The 24,518-nt window shown below is 34.4% G+C and overlaps 1 protein-coding gene across 2 annotated transcripts in view; it reads right to left on the reverse strand.

Moving 5' to 3' along the window:
• LOC129413382 (transmembrane protein 132C) overlaps nucleotides 1-24,518 on the reverse strand; it is a 326,965-nt gene that overhangs the window by 294,893 nt on the left and 7,554 nt on the right. Inside the window, exon 1 of one of the 2 annotated variants that reach the window (XM_055167094.2) lies at nucleotides 22,039-22,969. The exons of the other annotated variant lie outside the window; for it this stretch is intronic. Within the exon in view, the coding sequence (XP_055023069.2) occupies nucleotides 22,039-22,114 (76 nt within the window). The 5' untranslated portion in view covers nucleotides 22,115-22,969. Of the gene's footprint in view, nucleotides 1-22,038; nucleotides 22,970-24,518 lie in introns of those variants that run through there. 2 annotated transcript variants of the gene reach the window in all.

Below are 24,518 nucleotides of genomic sequence, written 5' to 3' on the forward strand. Positions count from 1 at the left end.
AGAGGATGCAAGTATGTACACTTCTATATGAAATATATATGAAGTATAATACATTATTATCTTGCTTGCTTATACATAGAGCAGTATTATTTATTTTTACTGTCCAACTAGCTTATGTAACATTGACTACCCATCCAAATGTTTTAGGATCACTTTCACTCATTCATATTTTTCTAAATATAATAGCAAATTCATTAAAACGGTGGAATAACAAAAAGGAACATAATAAAGTCAATACTATGACTGAAAACAGTCAAAAATAAATAAAAACAGAAACACTTACTGTTGGTACATTTTTTATAATAGTTTATAAATGTATAGAAATTAAATTTGTTAGTTTTAATAGGCCTTAGTTAATAATTCAAAGCCTAATAAGGTTAAAAAAATATTTACTTACTTTTATAAAATAATGTATATTAAAAAATAAAAAACACTGTTTATATATTTTCAAGTATTATTATACATTAAAAAATATTTTAAAGAAATATTGTACTTTTTTGAATGTTAAAATAGCTCTGCGGCCCTCTGATGAAATGTCAGTCTCAGAAATGGCCCCAAGCCAGTTTGAGTTTGAGACCCCTGCCGTAGTTGCAACACGCATTTGGAAAAGCGAGGCGCTAGAGAGCACTGTTCTTTTAAATGCAAAATACAATTTCACCTCTAGATGGGAGTAGATCCTACTTATTGTCCCTTTGAAGTTCAAAGATTGAGCAGTCACAGCAATAAAAAGAACCAGTCATGAGTCGAAACCACAGGCGGTAAGTAAAACTGCAGAAAATGTGTGTTTTGCTGCCAGTAAGTGCATATAATGTAAGCAACAGTTTAGAAGGCAAGACTGAAAATGACATTTAATAATTATAAACTCATTAAAAAAGGCAATGATGAATCATGCAGAATAAGAATTAAGACGAAAGTACAAGGACCAAAACGACACGATTCATACTCCAAAAGCTTTTCACTCCTTAAAGAAAGGAGGGAGAAATTTCACACTATTATTCAAAGTCAGTAAATGTGCATGCATCCACCCACAGTGATGTGTATTCAGTTTGGGTACCTTGCCAACATTTAAATCCATCTACTGACTTTTCTTGAATAAATGCCTGGAAACAAAATCACCATCCAAAAAAAGATGGTTTTACATGTTAAACATGTTTCTGGATTTACCACATTGTGAGATAAATAAGCAGCGCATTTAATGCGCTTGTGACAACACGAAGCCTGTCAGTGACTGATTCAAATACGCTACATGGCATAATGTGGACACCGAAAATTACACCCATGTGTCCTTGTTAAACCTTTCATTTCAAAACACAGGCATTAAAAGGCAGTTTGCTATCGCTATACTGTTTTAACAGCTTCTAGTGTTCTGGGAAAGTGTTCAACAAAATGATAGGATTTCCTTGTCTGAATGAGATTTGATCCCATTTAGACACAAAAGCATCGGTGAGGTCGTGTGCTGGTGTTAAGTGCTGGTGTTAAGTGATAGGGTCTGGCTCACAGTCGCCGATCAAATTCAATCAGCTGAATTCATTTAAGGTTCAAGTTTGGACTTCAGTCACGTCAATCGAGTTATTACACAATATATTGAGAAAACATACGTTGGTCGTGTACTTTGTAAGATTTTATAGACCTCTCAGAAAATTGGTCCTATATTCACCATTTGTATACAGATATACAGATATATTTGATACCAGTACAGTATGTACGTCTAAGATACTAAAATGCAGTCTTTAGGTACAAATTAATTGTTATCTCCTTGAGAGTTCTTGAACAAATTTGTCAAAACAGATGCCTTAGTAAAGCGACAAAAATCACTGAGAATAGTAGGCATCATCTGTTTATCAACTACATTCAGGACAAAGATTCAAGATGCCAGCAATTTTTAAATACAGGGGGAAAAACTCATTCCTGCCTCAGGCAGTTAAAGGAATAGTCTACTCATTTTTAATATTAAACTATGTTATTACCTTAACTAAGAAGAGTTGATACATCCCTCTATCATCTGTGTGCGTGCACGTAAGCGCTGGAGCGCGATGCGATGCTTCGATAGCATTTAGCTTAGCCCCATTCATTCAATGGTACCAATCAGAGATAAAGTTAGAAGTGACCAAACACATCAACGTTTTTCCTATTTAAGACGAGTAGTTATACGAGCAAGTTTGGTGGTACAAAATAAAAGGTAGCGCTTTTCTAAGCGGATTTAAAAGAGGAACTATATTGTATGGCGTAATAGCACTTTTGGGAGTACTTCGACTCGCCTGAAAAGTTCGCTCCCCTTCTCCCTCTCATAATGGGAGAGGGAGAGTGTTACTGTGCCGAGTCTAAATTTAGATGATGTCTGGACCACTAAATGTGATATACTGTAAATGTGAATACTGGTTGAGAAACACTGCCCTAGGCTATAGGTCCCTGGACTTTACTTTAAGAAGTAGCTCACCTACTTTTAGGTTTGTTCTGAGGTTGCTACACATAATTTGTGTATACTCTGTTTAGGTAGTTTGCTGTCATGGCTGTCAGTTTGGTTCCCCTCGACACAACTTCGAATTTCCTCAGGCGATGTGCGGAGTAAAAACATTCTTGAAATTGTAATATACATTTAGTTTAAAGGCGGAGTGCACAATGTTTGAAAGCCAATGTTGATATTTGAAATCACATAAACAAACACGCCCCTACCCCAATAGAATCTGGACCTTCTTTTAAAAGACCCGCCCCACACATACGCAACCGGGCAAGGATGTCGGTTAGTAGACACGCTTCTAACTGCTGATTGGCTATAAGTGTGTTTTGGTAGTCGGCCCGTCTCCTTTTCCAAAGCGTTTTTCAAACATTGTGCACTCCGCCTTTAATTGCTAAACTACAAGTGAAAGAAATTTCAATTAATTTGAACGTTGTACACACGCGTTTTACCTAGGGATCCACCGAATCCAGATTTTTTAGGTTCGGCCGAATCCCGAATCCACCATTTAAGATTCGGCCGAATCCGAAACCGAACCGAATCCTACTCGCATCTTTATTCCATTAACACAGTAAAACACATTAATGAAGTAAACAACGTCCACAGCAATGTATTTTTTCATTTTATTTAATTTTAACTGTACATTATGTCAGGATGACAAGTTGGAAAAACTATTTTGACAATAACCATAAGCCTATGCATAATGAAAGCGATGCGTTGCGACACGCTCGTTTTTCCAATAAGCAAGCAGCTCCGCGCTGAAAACTATATTTAACTTTGAGTGAGAAGCTCCGCTCGTCAATGTCAGTTTTCACACGGCCGTCAAATTACAGTGGTGGAGGGGCGGGACATTACCACAGCAACCAACCGGCTCACAGCTGAAGCGTCACAGCTACCAAGCGCTCGGCTGAAAAACAGCTGGAATTTGGCGTCCTCAAGGCGTTTTCAGCCGTGTTTAAAAGTTTTGGTGTGTCCAGCCCCTAAGGCTCACCGAAAGAAAAAGCTCATCTCCACGTCAGCACCCGATGTGTGTAATCAACGGCCGCGTGACGTCGACCAGCGTAGCGCAAGCCTAGGGTTCGGTGGAAAAAAAATCTAGGATTCGGCCGAACCCGAACCCCGTCAAAAAGCCCAGTATTCGGCCGAATCCGAATCCTGGATTCGGTGCATCCCTAGTTTTACCACCCGCAAAATGGAAAACAATGGGACGAAATATAGTGATGACTTTCGAGTTTCAAATGGCCAGTATAGACATGGTCTTGGTGTCAAGTTTTTTTCAAGCTCTTTCTTATCTGAACAACTAGTTTTAGCATTTAACCATGTTGAAAATTTTACTCAATTTGTACTTATTCCCTCACCCAATGAGAATCGATAAGAGAAAATTGATAAGGAATCGGATCGATAAGCAACATTGATAATGGAATCGGAAACATTAAATTCTTACGCTGGATTTCCACCAACTCCGCCATCCGCCAATACCCACCAATTCCGTATTTGTTGCAGAGCGGCTACGTGCTGAAGTGACGAGGACCCATGATGTCTCGCAAATTCACGTGATGATTGCGCGATATCTAGTTCTGTCTCTGCCCATTATGACGTCAAATTATGACGTTTTGCTGGACCAACCCAGATCACAACACAAGATCTCGCGAATTCAGGTATGATTCTCTGGAACAAACATCCCTGCATGTTTGTTCCAGAGGGCTGCGGGTGGCCGGAGCTGTGACGGATTCGGAACGCAGTCAGTGGAAATACACACATTGACTTGAATGGAAACCGATTGACTCCGCCGCCGTTCGGTGGAAATCCAGCGTTCTCAGCTCCCATCTCTATATCTGATGTTAACACAAGTTTAAGAAATTTACACGTTTTATTCTACGACATAAAAACCTGTAATACTCCCACATGTGAAGTTTTTAAAAGTGATTTTTTGGTGTCTTACTTGCTAACAAGTTACTACGTGGGACTGCAGCCGTTGTTGCTGACTTTAAATGTCACCACGCATGAATATCTTAAAAATAATGCAACCCATAAAAAAATCCTAAAAAAGATTCATCCATAAACGTGTTTTTAATTTGTAAAGATTATCTTGCATTTTGTTGATCACAGAGGTTATTTTTTCCAATTATCCAAAAGCCTATAGAAAAAGTGAAGCTAACTTCCAGTTTGGCCTACAAAAATACCTGACAAAAGTTATCAATTTCCTTAGTGGACATTTTAAGGTAGACACAGGTTTTTATGAAGGGGCAAACCTTCCGGTTTCAGTCATGAAGTCAGCGCAGAAGTGACTTAAACTGCAATTCATCAACTGGCCACTACTGCCTCCAAAACAGGAGCCAACTTTACTGCAAAAATAAATATGGTACAAAAAGTGTTTTTGGTCCATATAGCTAATTCTGCCCTTCATGACAACTGTGAGTTTTTTTGTAACTCATCAGTTTAAATTATATTAAGCCTAAAAGTTATGCATAGTTAAGGGCGTGGCCACTTGAGTGACAGGTAAATGCCGCTGCAGTCACTACTGTCGAGGTAGGCGGGCGTGGTTTCATCAACCAGGCACCTCAGCAGTGATGGTGACGGCAGGCTCCACCAACTATTGTCTTCAAAAATGCTCTTCACAAACCTATGTGTGACATCACAGCCACTATTTTATACAGTCTACGGTTTTTATATGTTTTAGTATCTCTCTCTCTCTCTCTCTCTCTCTCTCTCTCTCACACACACACACACACACACACACACACACACACACACACACACATTCTGGTTTCCATGTTTTGTGGGGACATTCCATAGGCGTAATGCATTTTACACTGTACAAACTGTATATTCTATTCCCCTAACCTACCCCATTCCCTAACCCCAACCATCACAGAAACCCTTCTCCTACTTCACATTTTCAAGAAACATCATTTTCTTTGATTTATAAGCTTGTTTCCTCATGGGGACATCAAAATGTCCCCACAAGGTCACAAAAACACTGGTATTCCTATCTTTGTGGGGACAATTGGTCCCCACGACGTGATAATGACCAGGTACACACACACACACACACACACACACACACACACACACACACACACACACACACACACACACACACACACACACACACACACACACAGTTATTATTGTAAAAGTATTCTTTCTGATGAATGATTATATCATGCATAAAAAAAGTTTTAAACAGGGTGCTATTGATGCATGGTGAATTTCTGTGTGCTACATTTCTATCCAGCATGGACTGCTACCGTGAAAGTTCAAGCATCTAGGAGCAGCTCAGCGTGCCTCAGTGTGTAAACATCATCTTTTCTCGATTTCAACACTCACCACTGACTTCCACTGAGTGCTTCTGGAAACCAATATCAGCACGAGACCTGTTCGGTCACGAGCATCGTTACACTGGTTTCCATGGTGTACAACAGCACACAAACCAGTAGAAACATATTCTCTGGTGTAATTATGACACACATCACACACATCTAGCAGTCTGACAATAGTTATCTTAATGGATACGCCATTTTCATTGTTTAATTGGAAGATAAATCTACACCACGCAAATTATACTGGAGATAAGGCTATTTGCTTTCTGTTGTAGCATTACAGGTACAGTGTGTGCTATTGTTGTACTGTAAGATCTCCCTTATTAGGAGGAAACATTAAGAGGAAATAAAGCAGACAGAATCAGCAGAAAAGTTTATAACCGTATCGCTCTTCCTCTCCCACTATAACTCATTATAAAAACACATTAGCTAGTGTATCGACAGTGGCAAGAAAACACAGAGAGCAAATGAGGACAGGCAAAAAAGAGAATCTCTTTCTTTTCATTCCAAGTTTCATTTAAAAAATAAATACAGCGAAACACAATAATAAGCAAACTCGAATAAACAAGGGAGAATATCTAGTCATTAATAAAACAAAATGTCATCATGTTATATCTTTTTTATTGTAACATAACATATTTTACCCAGAAAAAAAGTGTTTGTTTGGGAAATGTGTGCCTGTTCTGTTTCTGTTACTTTTCTTCAAAAGTACTTTTCTTGTTTTCTAAACAACTATAGACGTTAGAAAACCATTACAGATATAGTAAATGCATGAATTTAATATTCAGATTGAGGCTATCAATTATCTTTTTATAGCCAACTATAAAATGATTACAGCATTATGCTCATGTTATTGTAAGAATAAAAACTACATAAAATTAAAAATTGGCAGCAGAGATTTACCATGAAGCAATACTGCCATACTGTATTACACAGTGGCTGTATTGACACAAAATTTTGCCAATTTGACTGGATTTAATCCGATTGAAGGTAACAACAAGACAGTTTATATGCACCATAAACATTGCAGTCTGATTAAAATGTCCATTCTATATAATCTGAACCAAACATCTGCGCAAGCGCACCGCCCGGGTTGCCCGATTCGTGTATCAAAACCATCCCAATGGACATTCAAAACTAGCCCAAAAGAATCCCAATGACTATTCACAGCCCAAATACCAATAACTAATCAACAAAATCATTTCATCTTTAACCAGCAGAAGAAGTAAAAAAGCAGGTGGAGACAGTTTAAACAGTAGCCCAAATCTTAACTCGAAAAAAGCAGAGGACTTGGCAACGACACGCTGCGGACAGCATCTCTCGTCGAGTTCACACTTTATCTCTGGATTAAAGTCAAAGCTGAGTTGGAGAAAGTTGTTCTTAAGAAGTTTTCAGAAATAGGTCATGAAAACACAATTTTCGAAAGGCCCAACACTATTTTATTGCTTTATAGCCTAATGTGATGAAAGTACACATGAATGCTGCAGAATGTACATAGCGTGACCCCATTACCTTAATAATGTGGGTTGCCAGTGTTTCTGTGACGAGAAACATGTCATATGTAAATAAGATGTAAATATAAGATGTGAACTTGAGCACAAATGTTCTGCACATGTTCACAATGTATTTTTGCAACCGATTGAGAATATTTACGCATTTACATGCATAGTTTTCTCCTGATGATCAGATCACAGATCGGACTACACTACCCATTTCAATACGATTGAGCCATCAATATGATTACAAACAGATTATTTGGTTGCATGTTAATGTATAGGGGTGGTTTCCCAGACAAGGATTACCTTAAGCCAAGACAGGCCTTAGTTTTAGTAGGAAATATAACTACACTCTAAGAAAGGATGTGTTAATTTTAACACAATGTTTTGTGTTATCATATTTAACACATTATGTGTCATTTTGTGTTGATTTTGAGTTCAACTAAATAAAAGGGACAACACAAACTGTGTTAACTACACACAATATGTGTTATTTTAACAGATTCGTTTTAAGAGTGTCATTTTAACAAACATGCCTTACTAAAAACATCACATGCATTTTGAGGCAAAACAAAGGGCACTGATGTATTTTAAGATATGTCAGTCCAAGTTATTTTCAGTTTGGACTGCTCACACATTTATTCGAGTCTAGGACTAGTCTAATCCTTGTCCTGGAAACCGCCCCATAGTGTTAAGAAGTTAATGGATAACAGATTGCTGTGTGACATGACATTACCAGCAAATACGTAATAAATGTTTATACACTATATAAATGTTTATTGATAAAGAAATACGTACTTTGCTTATAAACAAATGGCATTAAACTAAAAGGAAACAATAAAACTAAGTAGCCAATTAAATTATATAGCTGACAAGAGGTCTGTTACGTTGCTAGGCAATCGGATAAAAATAAATGCAAGGATAATCTACGTTCTTATCTTTTTAGTTCTGTAGAAAGTTGAATGTATCATTATTTTCAATCAGCCATAATTCAAAGCACTTAAGGATAAATGATTTTAAATGATACAAAGATTCATCACAGTGCTTATTTTTTAGTGATGCGTAAATGATAAATACATAAATGAACAGATTTTGCATCACTAAGCAGGAGGCAAATAAAATGTTGACTGTTGAAGTGTAAAACGTGTTTGTCTGATATCATCTAAATGTACAGTTTTTTTACAGAATGTAAAATAAGTAAAATTGGGTTACATGAATCAAAGGTAAAGGTACAGTGCCATACCTGTCACAAAGACAAACTTCCCCCAAGAAATAATACATTAAAAACTTAACAGTCCATATAGAGTACTGTACATCTAGGTGATGTGTGTCATTTATATGGCAACAATGCTTGCTTTCCAACAGATTTTCTAAAAACTCTTGATTTTCTGACTGTCTAAAAACATATCCATTGCACATATCATTGCTTTGCTGGACTAGAACAAACATTTTAAAAGTGACCCATGGCTGAGTTAATATTGGACAGAACACACCCGTGGTTGGGTAACTAAACCCAGCATTACCAGTTTTGAGGCAGTTTTAACCCAGTGGAGTGTTCTGTCCAATATTTTTTATTCTTTGATGATGTCAAAAAGTCTTTCATGAAATCAAGCAACAAATGAATTATAACAATCTCTGAACATTAAAGTCAAAGAATAGAAGAAAGCATTTTAACATCAACAAAATGACACACTTCAGTTTAAACTTGTAGCGTTTTATCAGAAGTGATCTTTGGCTCGGTAAAGGCTCTTTCATTGATTATAGTAATTGACTATAATTATCTATAAATGCCTCCTTGAGCAGTTATCAGGGAAAGATTTGAATCCACTGGAATCAGCAAATTCTGCTGCACAGGTGATTAAATATCAATTCCCACAGTAAGGCCACTTTATTTCCTCCCTGAACTGTTTTTCAGCCATTAATTCTAACAGGAACAGGTTTAAACTCAAAGGTAGCCATTTCCATTACACTGCATCCGAGACATAAATGTTTACAGTCCAAATCCTTCCTTGACCGTAAACACACCCCATAACTTAGAAAGTGTGAGACAGAAGCGATCGTGCAACAAACTCCTATCGTGTAATTATTTAACATCTTTCATTCTGGGTACTTTTGTTTTACTTCATTTTTCATGTTTAACCATAATTTCTCTTGAAATGTCACACAATGACAGGAAGAGAAAGGCTTTTTAAAAATCAAAACAGGGACGGCAAAACATCAATGGAAAATCAATTCTCATGGCAGAATACACAAAGAATGAATTTCACCTGCTGATAGCTCATTTGTTTGCATGCAGTGTCTGTGTCTATGCTGATTTACTAAAGGAATCATGCAATTAAAATAATGCAAATGCACCCAAAATGTCTGTGCTACTGCTAAAGGCAATTTATGCTTTAATATAATACCATTTCTACTTTATTTGATGTCTTCCTAACAGGGTCCACAGCTTTTGCACCACGGCATCAAAAAAATAATGGCCAGAAATATTTCTTACTGATCAAGAAGTATTTTGTATTATATTATACATTACTGTATGTTATATTATCTTCAACCCAGTGTTGGGGCAAAAAGGGATGCAACATAAAGGAATATTATTTGCATAGGTCAAATATAAACATTTTCTGGGTTAATGTAACCCAACGACTGGGATTGTCCCTGTTTGACACTGGGTTGAAAATTAACAGCATTTTTAGGGTGTATATGACAATGAGCAAGGCCGCGTTATCCTAATGGGCAACATGGGCTGCAGCCCAGGGCCCGAACACTAGGGGGCCTCCGAGACAATTCTATTTTGAGTTTTTAAAAACATTTTGATTGACGTAATTATACGTAAGCACTACCTATATCAGAGGCCCCCAACCACTGGGTCGCAATAATGTTCTGAAAAAATGTGTATAATTGTAATAGCTTATGGGATATTTTGTCCTTTAAGAGCCGACTTCAAATAACATCGATCATTTCCACTCTTGTACAAGGCTGCGGTCTCTCGTTCTCTCTCTCTCTCTCTCTCTCTCTCTCTCTCTCTCTCCCAGCGCATCGCCAATCACATTGCTGTCTTTAGAGTTTGAGTACGAGCACAGAGGTATTATTTATGAATCATTTGCAAATACCTCGCAATCATGTATAGCCATTATGCATCAACTTGATTTTAATGATTTAATTAAGGAATTATCTTTGAAAAAGACAGGAAGAAGCTCTTTTAGTGGTGAGTTGTATTTAATAAATGTTATTTTCTGATTTGTAAGATTATAACTTGATAATATTGTTTAATTAAATTACATAATTTAATTACATACATTAATGTCAAGTGAGTATGACATTTTGCGTCAACTTGATTTTGATGATTTAGTCGAGGAATTCTCTTTAAAGAAGAGCAGAAAGAAGCACTTTTAGTTGCTTAATAAATGTTATTTTCTGTGCTGTTCTGATTGTAAAATTATGACTTGATCATATTGTTTAATTTGTTTAAATAATTTCAGCCTACTTTTGCGTCAACTTGATTTTAATAATTTAATTGAGGAATTCTCTTTAAAGAAGAGCAGAAAGAAGCACTTTTTGTTGTAAGTTTTATTAAATAAATATTATTTTCTGGGCTATGATTGTAAAATTATTACTTAATAATATTGTTTAATCTGTTTAAATAATTTTAGCCTACTTTTGCGTCAACTTGATTTTAATAATTTAATTGAGGAATTATATTTAAAGAAAAACAGACATAAGCACTTTTAGTTGTGAGTTGCATTTAATAAATGTTATTTTCTGGGCTGTTTTTGATTGTAAAATTATTACTTGATAATATTGTTTAATTTATTTAAATAATTTCAGCCTACTTTTGCGTCAACTTGATTTTAATGATTTAATTGAGGAATTACCTTTAAAGAAGAGCAGAAAGAAGCACTTTTTGTTGTAAGTTTTATTAAATAAATGTTATTTTCTGGGCTATGATTGTAAAATTATTACTTAATAATATTGTTTAATCTGTTTAAATAATTTGAGCCTACTTTTGCGTCAACTTGATTTTAATAATTTAATTGAGGAATTATATTTAAAGAACAACAGACATAAGCACTTTTAGTTGTGAGTTGCATTTAATAAATGTTATTTTCTGGGCTGTTTTTGATTGTAAAATTATTACTTGATAATATTGTTTAATTTATTTAAATAATTTCAGCCTACTTTTGCGTCAACTTGATTTTAATGATTTAATTGAGGAATTACCTTTAAAGAAGAGCAGAAAGAAGCACTTTTTGTTGTAAGTTTTATTAAATAAATGTTATTTTCTGGGCTATTTCTGATTGTAAAATTATTACTTAATAATATTGTTTAATTTGTTTTAATAATTTTTAGCCCACTTTTGCGTCAACTTGATTTAAATAATTTAATTGAGGAATTATATTTAAAGAAGAACAGACAGAAGCACTTTTAGGTGTGAGTTGCATTTAATAAATGTTATTTTCTGGGCTGTTTTTGATTGTAAAATTATTACTTGATAATATTGTTTAATTTATTTAAATAATTTCAGCCTACTTTTGCATCAACTTGATTTTAATGATTTAATTGAGGAATTATCTTTAAAGAAGAGCAGAAAGAAGCACTTTTTGTTGTAAGTTTTATTAAATAAATGTTATTTTCTGGGCTATTTCTGATTGTAAAATTATTACTTAATAATATTGTTTAATTTGTTTAAATAATTTTTAGCCTACTTTTGCGTCAACTTGATTTAAATAATTTAATTGAGGAATTATATTTAAAGAAGAACAGACAGAAGCACTTTTAGGTGTGAGTTGCATTTAATAAATGTTATTTTCTGGGCTGTTTTTGATTGTAAAATTATTACTTGATAATATTGTTTAATTTATTTAAATAATTTCAGCCTACTTTTGCGTCAACTTGATTTTAATGATTTAATTGAGGAATTACCTTTAAAGAAGAGCAGAAAGAAGCACTTTTTGTTGTAAGTTTTATTAAATAAATGTTATTTTCTGGGCTATGATTGTAAAATTATTACTTAATAATATTGTTTAATCTGTTTAAATAATTTGAGCCTACTTTTGCGTCAACTTGATTTTAATAATTTAATTGAGGAATTATATTTAAAGAAAAACAGACAGAAGCACTTTTAGTTGTGAGTTGCATTTAATAAATGTTATTTTCTGGGCTGTTTTTGATTGTAAAATTATTACTTGATAATATTGTTTAATTTATTTAAATAATTTCAGCCTACTTTTGCGTCAACTTGATTTTAATGATTTAATTGAGGAATTACCTTTAAAGAAGAGCAGAAAGAAGCACTTTTTGTTGTAAGTTTTATTAAATAAATGTTATTTTCTGGGCTATGATTGTAAAATTATTACTTAATAATATTGTTTAATCTGTTTAAATAATTTTAGCCTACTTTTGCGTCAACTTGATTTTAATAATTTAATTGAGGAATTATATTTAAAGAAAAACAGACAGAAGCACTTTTAGTTGTGAGTTGCATTTAATAAATGTTATTTTCTGGGCTGTTTTTGATTGTAAAATTATTACTTGATAATATTGTTTAATTTATTTAAATAATTTCAGCCTACTTTTGCGTCAACTTGATTTTAATGATTTAATTGAGGAATTACCTTTAAAGAAGAGCAGAAAGAAGCACTTTTTGTTGTAAGTTTTATTAAATAAATGTTATTTTCTGGGCTATTTCTGATTGTAAAATTATTACTTAATAATATTGTTTAATTTGTTTAAATAATTTTTAGCCCACTTTTGCGTCAACTTGATTTAAATAATTTAATTGAGGAATTATATTTAAAGAAGAACAGACAGAAGCACTTTTAGTTGTGAGTTGCATTTAATAAATGTTATTTTCTGGGCTGTTTTTGATTGTAAAATTATTACTTGATAATATTGTTTAATTTATTTAAATAATTTCAGCCTACTTTTGCATCAACTTGATTTTAATGATTTAATTGAGGAATTATCTTTAAAGAAGAGCAGAAAGAAGCACTTTTTGTTGTAAGTTTTATTAAATAAATGTTATTTTCTGGGCTATTTCTGATTGTAAAATTATTACTTAATAATATTGTTTAATTTGTTTAAATAATTTTTAGCATACTTTTGTGTCAACTTGATTTAAATAATTTAATTGAGGAATTATATTTAAAGAAGAACAGACAGAAGCACTTTTAGTTGCTTAATAAATGTTATTTTCTGTGCTGTTCTGATTGTAAAATTATTACTTGATCATATTGTTTAATTTGTTTAAATAATTTCAGCCTACTTTTGCGTCAACTTGATTTAAATAATTTAATTGAGGAATTATATTTAAAGAAGAACAGACAGAAGCACTTTTAGTTGTGAGTTGCATTTAATAAATGTTATTTTCTGGGCTGTTTTTGATTGTAAAATTATTACTTGATAATATTGTTTAATTTATTTAAATAATTTCAGCCTACTTTTGCATCAACTTGATTTTAATGATTTAATTGAGGAATTATCTTTAAAGAAGAGCAGAAAGAAGCACTTTTTGTTGTAAGTTTTATTAAATAAATGTTATTTTCTGGGCTATTTCTGATTGTAAAATTATTACTTAATAATATTGTTTAATTTGTTTAAATAATTTTTAGCCTACTTTTGCGTCAACTTGATTTAAATAATTTAATTGAGGAATTATATTTAAAGAAGAACAGACAGAAGCACTTTTAGTTGTGAGTTGCATTTAATAAATGTTATTTTCTGTGCTGTTCTGATTGTAAAATTATTACTTGATCATATTGTTTAATTTGTTTAAATAATTTCAGCCTACTTTTGCGTCAACTTGATTTTAATAATTTAATTGAGGAATTCTCTTTAAAGAAGAGCAGAAAGAAGCACTTTTTGTTGTAAGTTTTATTAAATAAATATTATTTTCTGGGCTATGATTGTAAAATTATTACTTAATAATATTGTTTAATCTGTTTAAATAATTTTAGCCTACTTTTGCGTCAACTTGATTTTAATAATTTAATTGAGGAATTATATTTAAAGAAAAACAGACAGAAGCACTTTTAGTTGTGAGTTGCATTTAATAAATGTTATTTTCTGGGCTGTTTTTGATTGTAAAATTATTACTTGATAATATTGTTTAATTTATTTAAATAATTTCAGCCTACTTTTGCGTCAACTTGATTTTAATGATTTAATTGAGGAATTACCTTTAAAGAAGAGCAGAAAGAAGCACTTTTTGTTGTCAGTTTTATTAAATAAATGTTATTTTCTGGGCTATTTCTGATTGTAAAATTATTACTTAATAATATTGTTTAATTTGTTTAAATAATTTTTAGCCCACTTTTGCGTCAACTTGATTTAAATAGTTTAATTGAGGAATTATGTTTAAAGAAGAACAGACAGAAGCACTTTTAGTTGTGAGTTGCATTTAATAAATGTTATTTTCTGGGCTGTTTTTGATTGTAAAATTATTACTTGATAATATTGTTTAATTTATTTAAATAATTTCAGCCTACTTTTGCGTCAACTTGATTTTAATGATTTAATTGAGGAATTACCTTTAAAGAAGAGCAGAAAGAAGCACTTTTTGTTGTAAGTTTTATTAAATAAATGTTATTTTCTGGGCTATGATTGTAAAATTATTACTTAATAATATTGTTTAATCTGTTTAAATAATTTTAGCCTACTTTTGCGTCAACTTGATTTTAATAATTTAATTGAGGAATTATATTTAAAGAAAAACAGACAGAAGCACTTTTAGTTGTGAGTTGCATTTAATAAATGTTATTTTCTGGGCTGTTTTTGATTGTAAAATTATTACTTGATAATATTGTTTAATTTATTTAAATAATTTCAGCCTACTTTTGCGTCAACTTGATTTTAATGATTTAATTGAGGAATTACCTTTAAAGAAGAGTAGAAAGAAGCACTTTTTGTTGTAAGTTTTATTAAATAAATGTTATTTTCTGGGCTATTTCTGATTGTAAAATTATTACTTAATAATATTGTTTAATTTGTTTAAATAATTTTTAGCCTACTTTTGCGTCAACTTGATTTAAATAATTTAATTGAGGAATTATATTTAAAGAAGAACAGACAGAAGCACTTTTAGTTGCTTAATAAATGTTATTTTCTGGGCTGTTTCTGATTGTAAAATTATTACTTGATAATGTTGTTTAATTTATTTAAATAATTTCAGCCTACTCTTGATTTTTAATGATTTAATTGAGGAATTCTCTTTAAAGAAGAGCAGAAAGAAGCACGTTTTGTTGTAAGTTTTATTAAATAAATGTTATTTTCTGGGCTATTTCTGATTGTAAAATTATTTGATAATATTGTTTAATTTATTTAAATAATTTTAGCCATTTAATGTTGCACATACGCTGTAAAAAAACACTGGATTTACTAAAAAATATAGACAGTGCATTGCATTTTTGCATCCCCTTTTTTCAGTAAGTTTTACTAAAAAAATTTAAGCAATGGGGCACTATATTTTTTAGTAAATCTAGCCTTTATTTTTTTTCAGTGTATATTGGGGGGCCTCAAACCAGCGTTAGCCCAGGGCCTCACAAAGGCTTAACCCGGCACTGACAATGAGTACGTTTACATGCACAGCATAAGCGGATAACTATCAAAAATCTGCTTATTACAGAAAACTGTTTTCATGCGTTTACATGCAAATCAATAAGCCGCCTATGCAGACAACTGCGTTTACATGGAACTTGCAGAATTATCAGTTTTCTCGCAGGCAGTGACGTCACCACCTATAGTACACAATAGTCGTTCAAAAAGTCAACGGCATGTCTGTCTTAAGCTGTACTGTTGTATCTCTTCTTGTGTCTGCAGAACCTGTAAATGTAACATGAGCTGCTATTTTAACAGTTTCTCTGCCAACTGCTTTAGTCCAGCGGAGACTTTTATGCGTTACTTTGCGCTTCCGACGTTTATCTTTTATACGTGGAGACATGCGCACATGGACAAAACTGTGAGAAAGCCGGTTAAGGTGTTTACATGCCACACGAAATCGGCGTAACAAGCAAAAAACTAGCTGTGCAGATCGGTTTTTGCTTACGCCGTTTATGGGCTTTCCCTGATTAAAGAAAACGCGTTTACATGACCCCACGTGTTATCAGTTTATTAAGCATAATCGGGGTTAGACTGTGCATGTAAACGCACTCATTAATGTGACATTTTTGGTTTGCATAATAGTGTCACCGTGTCACTCGCAGCATACATCATGTGTCAGTCACTGTCTCTGGAAAACTTGGAGTCGCATTGTGATTTTTTTTCTCATATTCTTGATTTGGTCAATTAACACAAGTAATATTTGCATATGTGTTACCACATAGAGTTTGGAAAACATATTGACTGGTGTCATGTTAAATAACAAGTTGCTGACATCACAAAAAAGCTGCATTCATTTGTGCCACAATTACCATTTATAAATAATTTCATGTTCAAATTTGAAAGTCAAGCATGTTTTTGTCGTAAGCTGGAATTCATGTTGAATAGTCTCCCTGCAGTCCAGTAATCTCAGTAGGCACCGGAGCAGCTCTAGAGTAATGATGCAACACATGCAAGACGGCTGCTTTTAGTCCCAGGTGAGACAAACAATTAACCACCGAACATGGTTTTCAGTGTATAAAACTACAGCTTACGTGCTCCGGTACTTTCTAACCACAATAGAAAATTGCTCTCTGAGGACCCAGAGCGTTGTGGGTAAACATGATATTATCTTAATAAACAGGTTATGCATTCATTGCTGTTTTCTTGTGATTAATGCGCAAACGTTTACTCAACAGAGCTGTTTACATATTATCACCTCTTTTGTTGAAGCTCCTGACATGTTTGTTTAGATAAATAAAAACATGTTTATTTATAAATCAATTAGTACATTAATACAGCATGTTAGTATATATAACCTGATGTATAAAATATTACGTTTAAAGGGATAGTTTGGCCAAAAATGATATTAAACCCATGATTTACTCCCGAAGCCGGCCGAGATGCATATGTCCATCATTTTTCAGACAAACACATGTTCAGTTATTTTAGAAAATGTCTTATATCTTTCAGCTGCTAAACAAGTTACAGGGTCCACGTGTTCAAGTCCAAAAAAATGTGCATATATCCTTCCCAAAGAAATCCAATCGGCTCCAGGATGATAAACAAAGGTCTACTGAGGGTAATCCGCGCGGTGTTGTTGTAGAAATATCCATATTTAAAACTTTATAAACGAAAATAACTACCTTCCAGTAGCGCCGCCATCTTGGACTCCTCTGTAATCAGGAGAGAGTATTAGCGTAGTGTACCCACTTTTCTTAGTGACGTATGACAAATTCGGAGGGTGGGGGCACAGAGCAGCAGCAGAGAAACCTCCATAAACTGTGTAAGCTCAAATCTTGAATGTGTACGCGACTAAGATGGCGGCATTACCGGAAGCGAGTTATTTTCATTTATAAAGTTTTAAATGTGAATATTTCTACAACAATTCCCTACTGAAAAATCCAGTATAAGCTGGTGAGCTGGTTTTAGCTGGTCCCCAGCTTGGTTTTAGCTGGATTTTTCAGTAGGGAAAACGGCACGGATTACCCTCGGAAAGCCTTTGTTTATCATCGTGGAGCCGTTTGGATTTATTTTGTAAAGGATAGATGCACATTTTTTGGACTTGAAGGACGTGGACCCCATAACTTCACATTTGACTAACTTAAAGATCTAAAACATTTTCTAAAATAACTGAAAATGTGTTCGTCTGAAAAATGATGGACATATGCATCTCGGACGAGTAAATCATGGGTTTAATGTCATTTTGGGCCGAACTATCCCTTTAAAACGTTATTTTGTTGAACACCAGTGTCTGTGACACTTCCTATTTTTCTAGTTTAGAAAATACACATTCGGGAGTGTGTACATAATGCATCAGTTAGATGTAGTTTGCTGGAAATTGCGTTTTGGCTAGTGAAATTTGTTTTTAAATAGCGAAACACTATTTACAAAACTATTGTCACTTGTAATGATCTTTAATACATCAAGTATTGCTTCCATGCAGTCTCTGAATCTCTGAATAAACCTCTCTAAGTCTCAATAGGGTTTATATCGTACTTTTGGGGATATTATTGGGTAACAGACAATCACCAGGTAACTAAAAATTATATCAGCAAGCAAGTAATATAAGAAATCTGCATTGTCCAAATATCTCTAAGCAACACAGCTGTGAGGAAACGTCAGTAAACACAAGTCTCCTGCATATTCACACTGGATTTTACAGACACATATGTAACAAAAATAGAAAGCTTGTGCATAAAGCAAAGTGCTTTTTTTAAATGTTACAAAGTTTTAGATGTTAGTTCAGGAGATGCCTGATCATTCTGCTCTATCAGTCATGATGGGGTCAGGGAGGTTTACATTAAATCTCAGGATCAAGTCTTTACTTCAAAGAGATACGAGCCAAACTGCTATTATGTCCATTTGGCAGGATGGCTTGTGAAACATATCACTCCCTTCATATTTTCTGCATTTTATCAGTACACAGCTTCAATTTCGGACCATTTTTGTTCATGTCAGTATCTGTATGGTTGTAAAGTACCTGTTTTGACAGCTAGTGTTTCCTGCTGTCAGTCAGTACTATCTCTTTTATTTGAAACATTAATAAGAGAACACAGCAGCATGGACAACTTCACAGTTCTTCTCCAAAACCTTAACTTTCTTTTTTTTTGGCTTAATTATTGTTTTTGTTCATGCAAAATCACCATATTTATATGCAGATACGGCCATGAATATTCACCAAATGTGCTTATGAACACATTAACGTTATTTCGGGTGCCAACAGCTTGTGAATGCATAATCTTTTGCAAATTAAGACTTATAAAGTCTACCGTGTCATTTTTTAAAATCTAATTTTTACACGCATGCTTATTATGCTGTTTCTGCACATGCAGGTATTTAAACTATACGCGTTTTATAACTCTATATATCATACAAAATGGACAAAGCTTTTCTCTTTCAGTGGCTGACAAACAACATTACCATAACAAGTTTTCTTCATTACGGAAAGAATTGCATTACAGAGAGCCATTCCATAGTGAAAACGGCCGGCAATATCCGTTTAGATCAAGAATACACTGGAATGCTTGCCTTTTAACGTCAACACTAAAGAGGAACAAAGTACCAGCTGGCATAATAATATGTTTTGATGTATTGCTGTAAGTCAAACCGTTACTTAGGAAACAGGTCCATCATACCTAAATAAAATGCACTCCATTAAAGTTCTCGAGAAGGCTGAGATCAAGACAAGTGGTGCTTTATACTGGACAATTCATGCTCAGGATCACTGTAATTCGCATGCTTTATGGACCGATTTTATAATGTGACGTAATGAAACCGTCCTAGACAAGCTCTAATGAAAACACAACAGAAATCAAATAAGACAACTAAGGCAAAGTCTTATTTCATCACGGCTGTTCTTAAACTCCTTTATAAAACTGAGTTATGTCATGTTAAAGCCTTGACATTCTCTTATTTAAACATTGAACTCAATTTTTTACATTTCTAAGCTGTATGTGATTACTCTGATGTGATGTAACACATAAAAGCAATAGCATAAAATCATCCTATACATACTGTAATGTAAAGAACAGTATGAAAAAATATAACCTTGATATCTTTATATATTGACTAGGTAAGGTAGTAAAGATGCTCCTAATCTCATCATTTGATTATTAGCCTGGATTTTTAAAAAAAAGTTTCATACATATATGTGAATTTATTTGTTATGTACTGTCTTACAAAGCGAATGCAAACATTTGGGTAAAAAGTTTTTAAGCTGGAACTGTATCGAAGACCTTACGTTGTGTAAATGCAGATCTCTTCCAGATCTCTTGATTCTTTACACTTTTTTTCACATTATTTAAAAAAAATGTATTATTTATTGACGGTGTACTGCTGAGGGTTTGCTGGTATACAGTTCTGCAACCTAATAGTAAAGCCATCTAATTCTGTTCATTACAGATCCTAACAGCAAGAGTAATGTGTGGGCTTGCTTAACATTAAGCCCAAAGACCTGGATAATTTCAAGGGCATCTCAGCACTAACTACTGCATGCTCTCTCACAAGAAAAGATCACTGTGGTGCAGAAAGAGGCAGGGAGGGTAGAGTAAAAGAACAAGAATAAATGGATTGTGTGGAAGAAAAGAGAGTCCTTGTTAATTTAGGAGCCTTGTTTTATGAATGAATGTAACGTGTTTCTACCTGCTCTTTATTATGCAACCTTAACGAATAGAAAAAAGGGTCCCTAGTTGTCCAAAAAAGTACACCTTTGCATCTAAAGAGTTCATATTACCTCAGAGGTACATATTGGTACCAAATATATACATACAGTATATGTACCTAAATGGGACCTTTTTTTACAATATCTGGGGCTATTGCTAAAATTCACAGGGTCTGAGTCCAAAGAGTATGCCAGAACAGCAGTGTTTCTCAACTAGGGGGGCGGGGCCCCACTAAGGGGACCTCAAGATAGCTTTTCAAGTATTTAAAAGTGGACAAAGCTAACATTAAAATAAGCTAAAACCCTCAAAAATGCTTGAAAATCATAGAGATTCTGAAAAATTATTCATAGATCTTTCTAGTTGTGTATTTTATTGTATGTATTTTTTATGTATATCATGTTTTTTTTTTTTGAAAGACATTGTGTGTGTTGGCTGGGGGCTTCAAAAACTTGTGTGATCAATGGGAGGGACCTTGAAGTCAAAAGCGTTGAGATCCACCACCACATATGGCTTTGGTGGCTTCCCTCTTATCATTAAGCATAACAATATTAGTCCCTAATGGTGTATATAGTATATCTGTCCTATCTATTAAGGACAACAGGATTGAGGTTTGGGTTTAGGGATAGGGCATAACAATTAAAATAATCTTACAGTAGTATGAAACTCACTGCATCTATTTAAAAAGGCTTCACAAATGATAAGGGGACATATAAAAAATCTGACTTTTTCATGTTTAAGTGCTATAATTCCAAGATAATGTAAAAAAGGAAAAACACATTAACTTAGTTTTGGTAAAACTAACTATTCTCTGCAAGCATGTGAAAGCATGTCATTGAAATCTGGCTCCCTTTGTGATGTCAGAAGGGGATACCGCCCCTTAATCTGCACTATCCAACCACGGCACTGCCATTTAGTGCAGAGATCAGCTCATTTGCATTTAAAAGGACACACCTAAAAACGGCACATTTTGGCTCAAACCTACAAAGTGGCAATTTTAACATGTTATAATAAATTATCTATATGATATTTTGAGCTAAAACTTCACATACATACTCTGGGGACACCAAAGCTTTATTTGACATCTTAAAAAGTCTTGTGAAATGTCCCATTTAAGAGATTAAGAAATGGTCTATATGTGTGTTTATGTGGTAAAGATTCAAGGGGCAAATCCCCCATCTTTAACATAAATGATCATCTTAATACATACCACGTGTTAAGCTTATATTATAAATTACATTTTTTTAGAGTAACAGGTAATATTCTGTCACAATGCACAAAAGATCCTTAAGATTTGAAACTAGGAAATTGATGTTCCATCTAACTAGTTTGCATTCAAAAGTGAAAAGTAAAATCTTTCACAGTGATAGAATAGTGTATGTTTATCTGATATGTTATATAAAAATATTAATGTGTTAATCATAATCCACAAAGTGAAACTCTTAGTTTCAAATATGGGAAATCCCAACGCTGTGCCATAAATCATAAACACGCAAGCGCATGTGACAACAACATCCCACATTTTAACTTACCTTTGAGCAGCATTATAATGAAATGTAGAGTGTGGAGACGCAACATGTTTGTTTTGGCGCTGTGATAAACTTCCATCTTGGCACAAAGGCGCAGCTAAAGCGCAAAGGGCCACGGCGGGACTTTGCGCGCTATCCAAAGACGATCACAAAACTTCCAGTATCTCACGCGGTAGGTATCCAGCCGTGTTCGTCATGTTATTCAGTTCACATCAGGGTCGCTTTCCTTAAAGTAAAAAAACTAAGTCCACACGTACATCGCGTAATGTTTGGTGTAAATTTGTGTGCTCTGGTCGGATCCTCAAAAATCCAATAAGATGTCTCTTTGTTGCGCGAAGGATGCTTAACAAATTTTGTGCTTTTCCAACATCCAAAGTATTTTTTCCATGAGTCGTTGTATCTCATTTAACATCGCGTAACTCCGCCATAAAAAAAGAAACAGTCGCTTTGTTAGGAGCTAGTGAGTAAAATTTGAGCTAGTAAGTAAAATCCGCGGACACTTTCTGGTAAAGTCTGCCAGGTTTGTAGGCGTTTCTGTGGGGTTTTTCACCCTGATGTGTGATGCGTAACGCGGGATCCCTGTTTCCTCCGCATCCGTGCTCGCATCCTCTAATGCGGATTTACCCTGCGCATCCCAAAAGTTGCTCGAGCGCAGGACCGCGCGATTCGCGCTTCCCGTGTGTTTCCTCTCGGTTAGAGTAACATCCAGAGATGTAAAATACGACTTGGCTGCTTGCCTCCACAGAAGATTTTACTAGTGTCAGGAAAAATTGCCAAATCCTAACTGACTGAAATAACACGATTTTTTATAAGAAAACAAATAGCATCAACTGATGTGTGCTTTAAAGAAAATAAGTGCATTTGAGTTTGAAGAGGTTGCTGCGCCAACCTCTCCTCTCCACTCCTGCGCAGACACTGACGAGTCCAAACTGAGGTACAGGGTTAAATCATCACCTGAAGCACCACCATCCCCATAGAGTTCTGTACAAATAGGTACAGCTGTAGAGGATCAGCACTGTATCGTAGCGCATTTCAAACACATGATTGTGAAGAATTTTGCATTTCACTTTAAGGAATAAAGTTGGAGACGTAAAGACAGAGAGCTTGTTTATTGCTAGGTCTTGTTTTTTTCCAAAATATGTAATTATGCATACATTTAGTATAACTAAATACATATTCAAGCTTTGAAATAATCAATAGAGGGTGGCAATAATTATTATCATTTATAATCAAATTGTATTCCATGCAAAACAACAGCGACCCCTTGTGGGTATCACATACCCTTGCGTCAGTGCGTGCGCGCGCGTGTCTGTGGATAATCTGAGGGGGGGCAACTGGCCCAATTGTGTGTAATTGCTAATATACAACCAAAAATTATTGTTTCTGAAATTATGATTTTATATGAAACACTGCATAGTTGTAATCTGTATACTGTCTTTAGCTCGTGTGTCCTCATTTTGGCAGTCACTGTGTGGTGTTGTCGTGCCAGCAGGGATTTATTAGCATATTGATCACTTTCAGACATAATGCATATACGGTTTAGGTTCAGAAGGCCACTGCAGAATGGTTTTGTACTTAGTTTGCATTTCATTAAAGGATCTATCAGATTAATTTGCCTGATTATATAAAGCATTCATCAGAGCTGTCAAAACTGACTTTATGTTCAAGCATCAATCAATCAACACGGTTAAACTTTTAGTCTCTACCCAAGTCTTTAAATCAAATAGTGAAAACGTAATCAGGCGTGATAGCAGTGTGGTCAACATAACACTATACATCTAAAATAGAAACAATCATGAATTGATTGGCTCTTTAAGGAAAGCAACAACTGCTTCATCAACAAGCTACTCAAAAGGTTTAACTCCAACAAGAAAACACAAGACACAAAAACAGACCGAACTGACAAGATACTTGTCTATTGATCCATCCGGCAAACGCTTCCAAAATGACTTATAGTGCATACAAAACATAAATTTTTTCAATATGCATTCCCTGGGATTAAACCCTCAACCTTTGCTGCTACCGCAACGCTCTATCAATTCAGCTACAGGGACACGTTCCCATGTCATCGATACCCCATCACACAGTCATCACATCCTCCGAGAACCCTTGAACAGAGGCTAAACGTGGCCTCACACACATTGAGATCAGATCGCATCTATGCACGCGTCTATCTTATGCTTAATTAAGTTAGCGAGCGTGGTGCTTGAATCCTAATGAGAACGCTCTCCCACGTTACCCGATGACAGAAGAGAAGGCTGGCTGTTGGCCCGATTAGAAAAAGGAGAGAAAAAAAAACGATTGAATACAAAATGCAATTATAATCAGCTGCTTCATCTACAATCAAGCTTTCATGTAAGTCTTTTTCGCCTCCATTTGTTGATGGGGCCTTTGATGTCTAGCGACTCGGCACGCAACAGATGAGAGGCGGGAAAGTGGGATTGCGGATCAACAGGGTGGGTTAAATGAACGGCATTGTTGAA

The sequence above is a fragment of the Misgurnus anguillicaudatus genome, chromosome 5 (genome assembly GCF_027580225.2).
Source record: "Misgurnus anguillicaudatus chromosome 5, ASM2758022v2, whole genome shotgun sequence".
NCBI classification, from domain to species: Eukaryota; Metazoa; Chordata; class Actinopteri; order Cypriniformes; family Cobitidae; genus Misgurnus; species Misgurnus anguillicaudatus.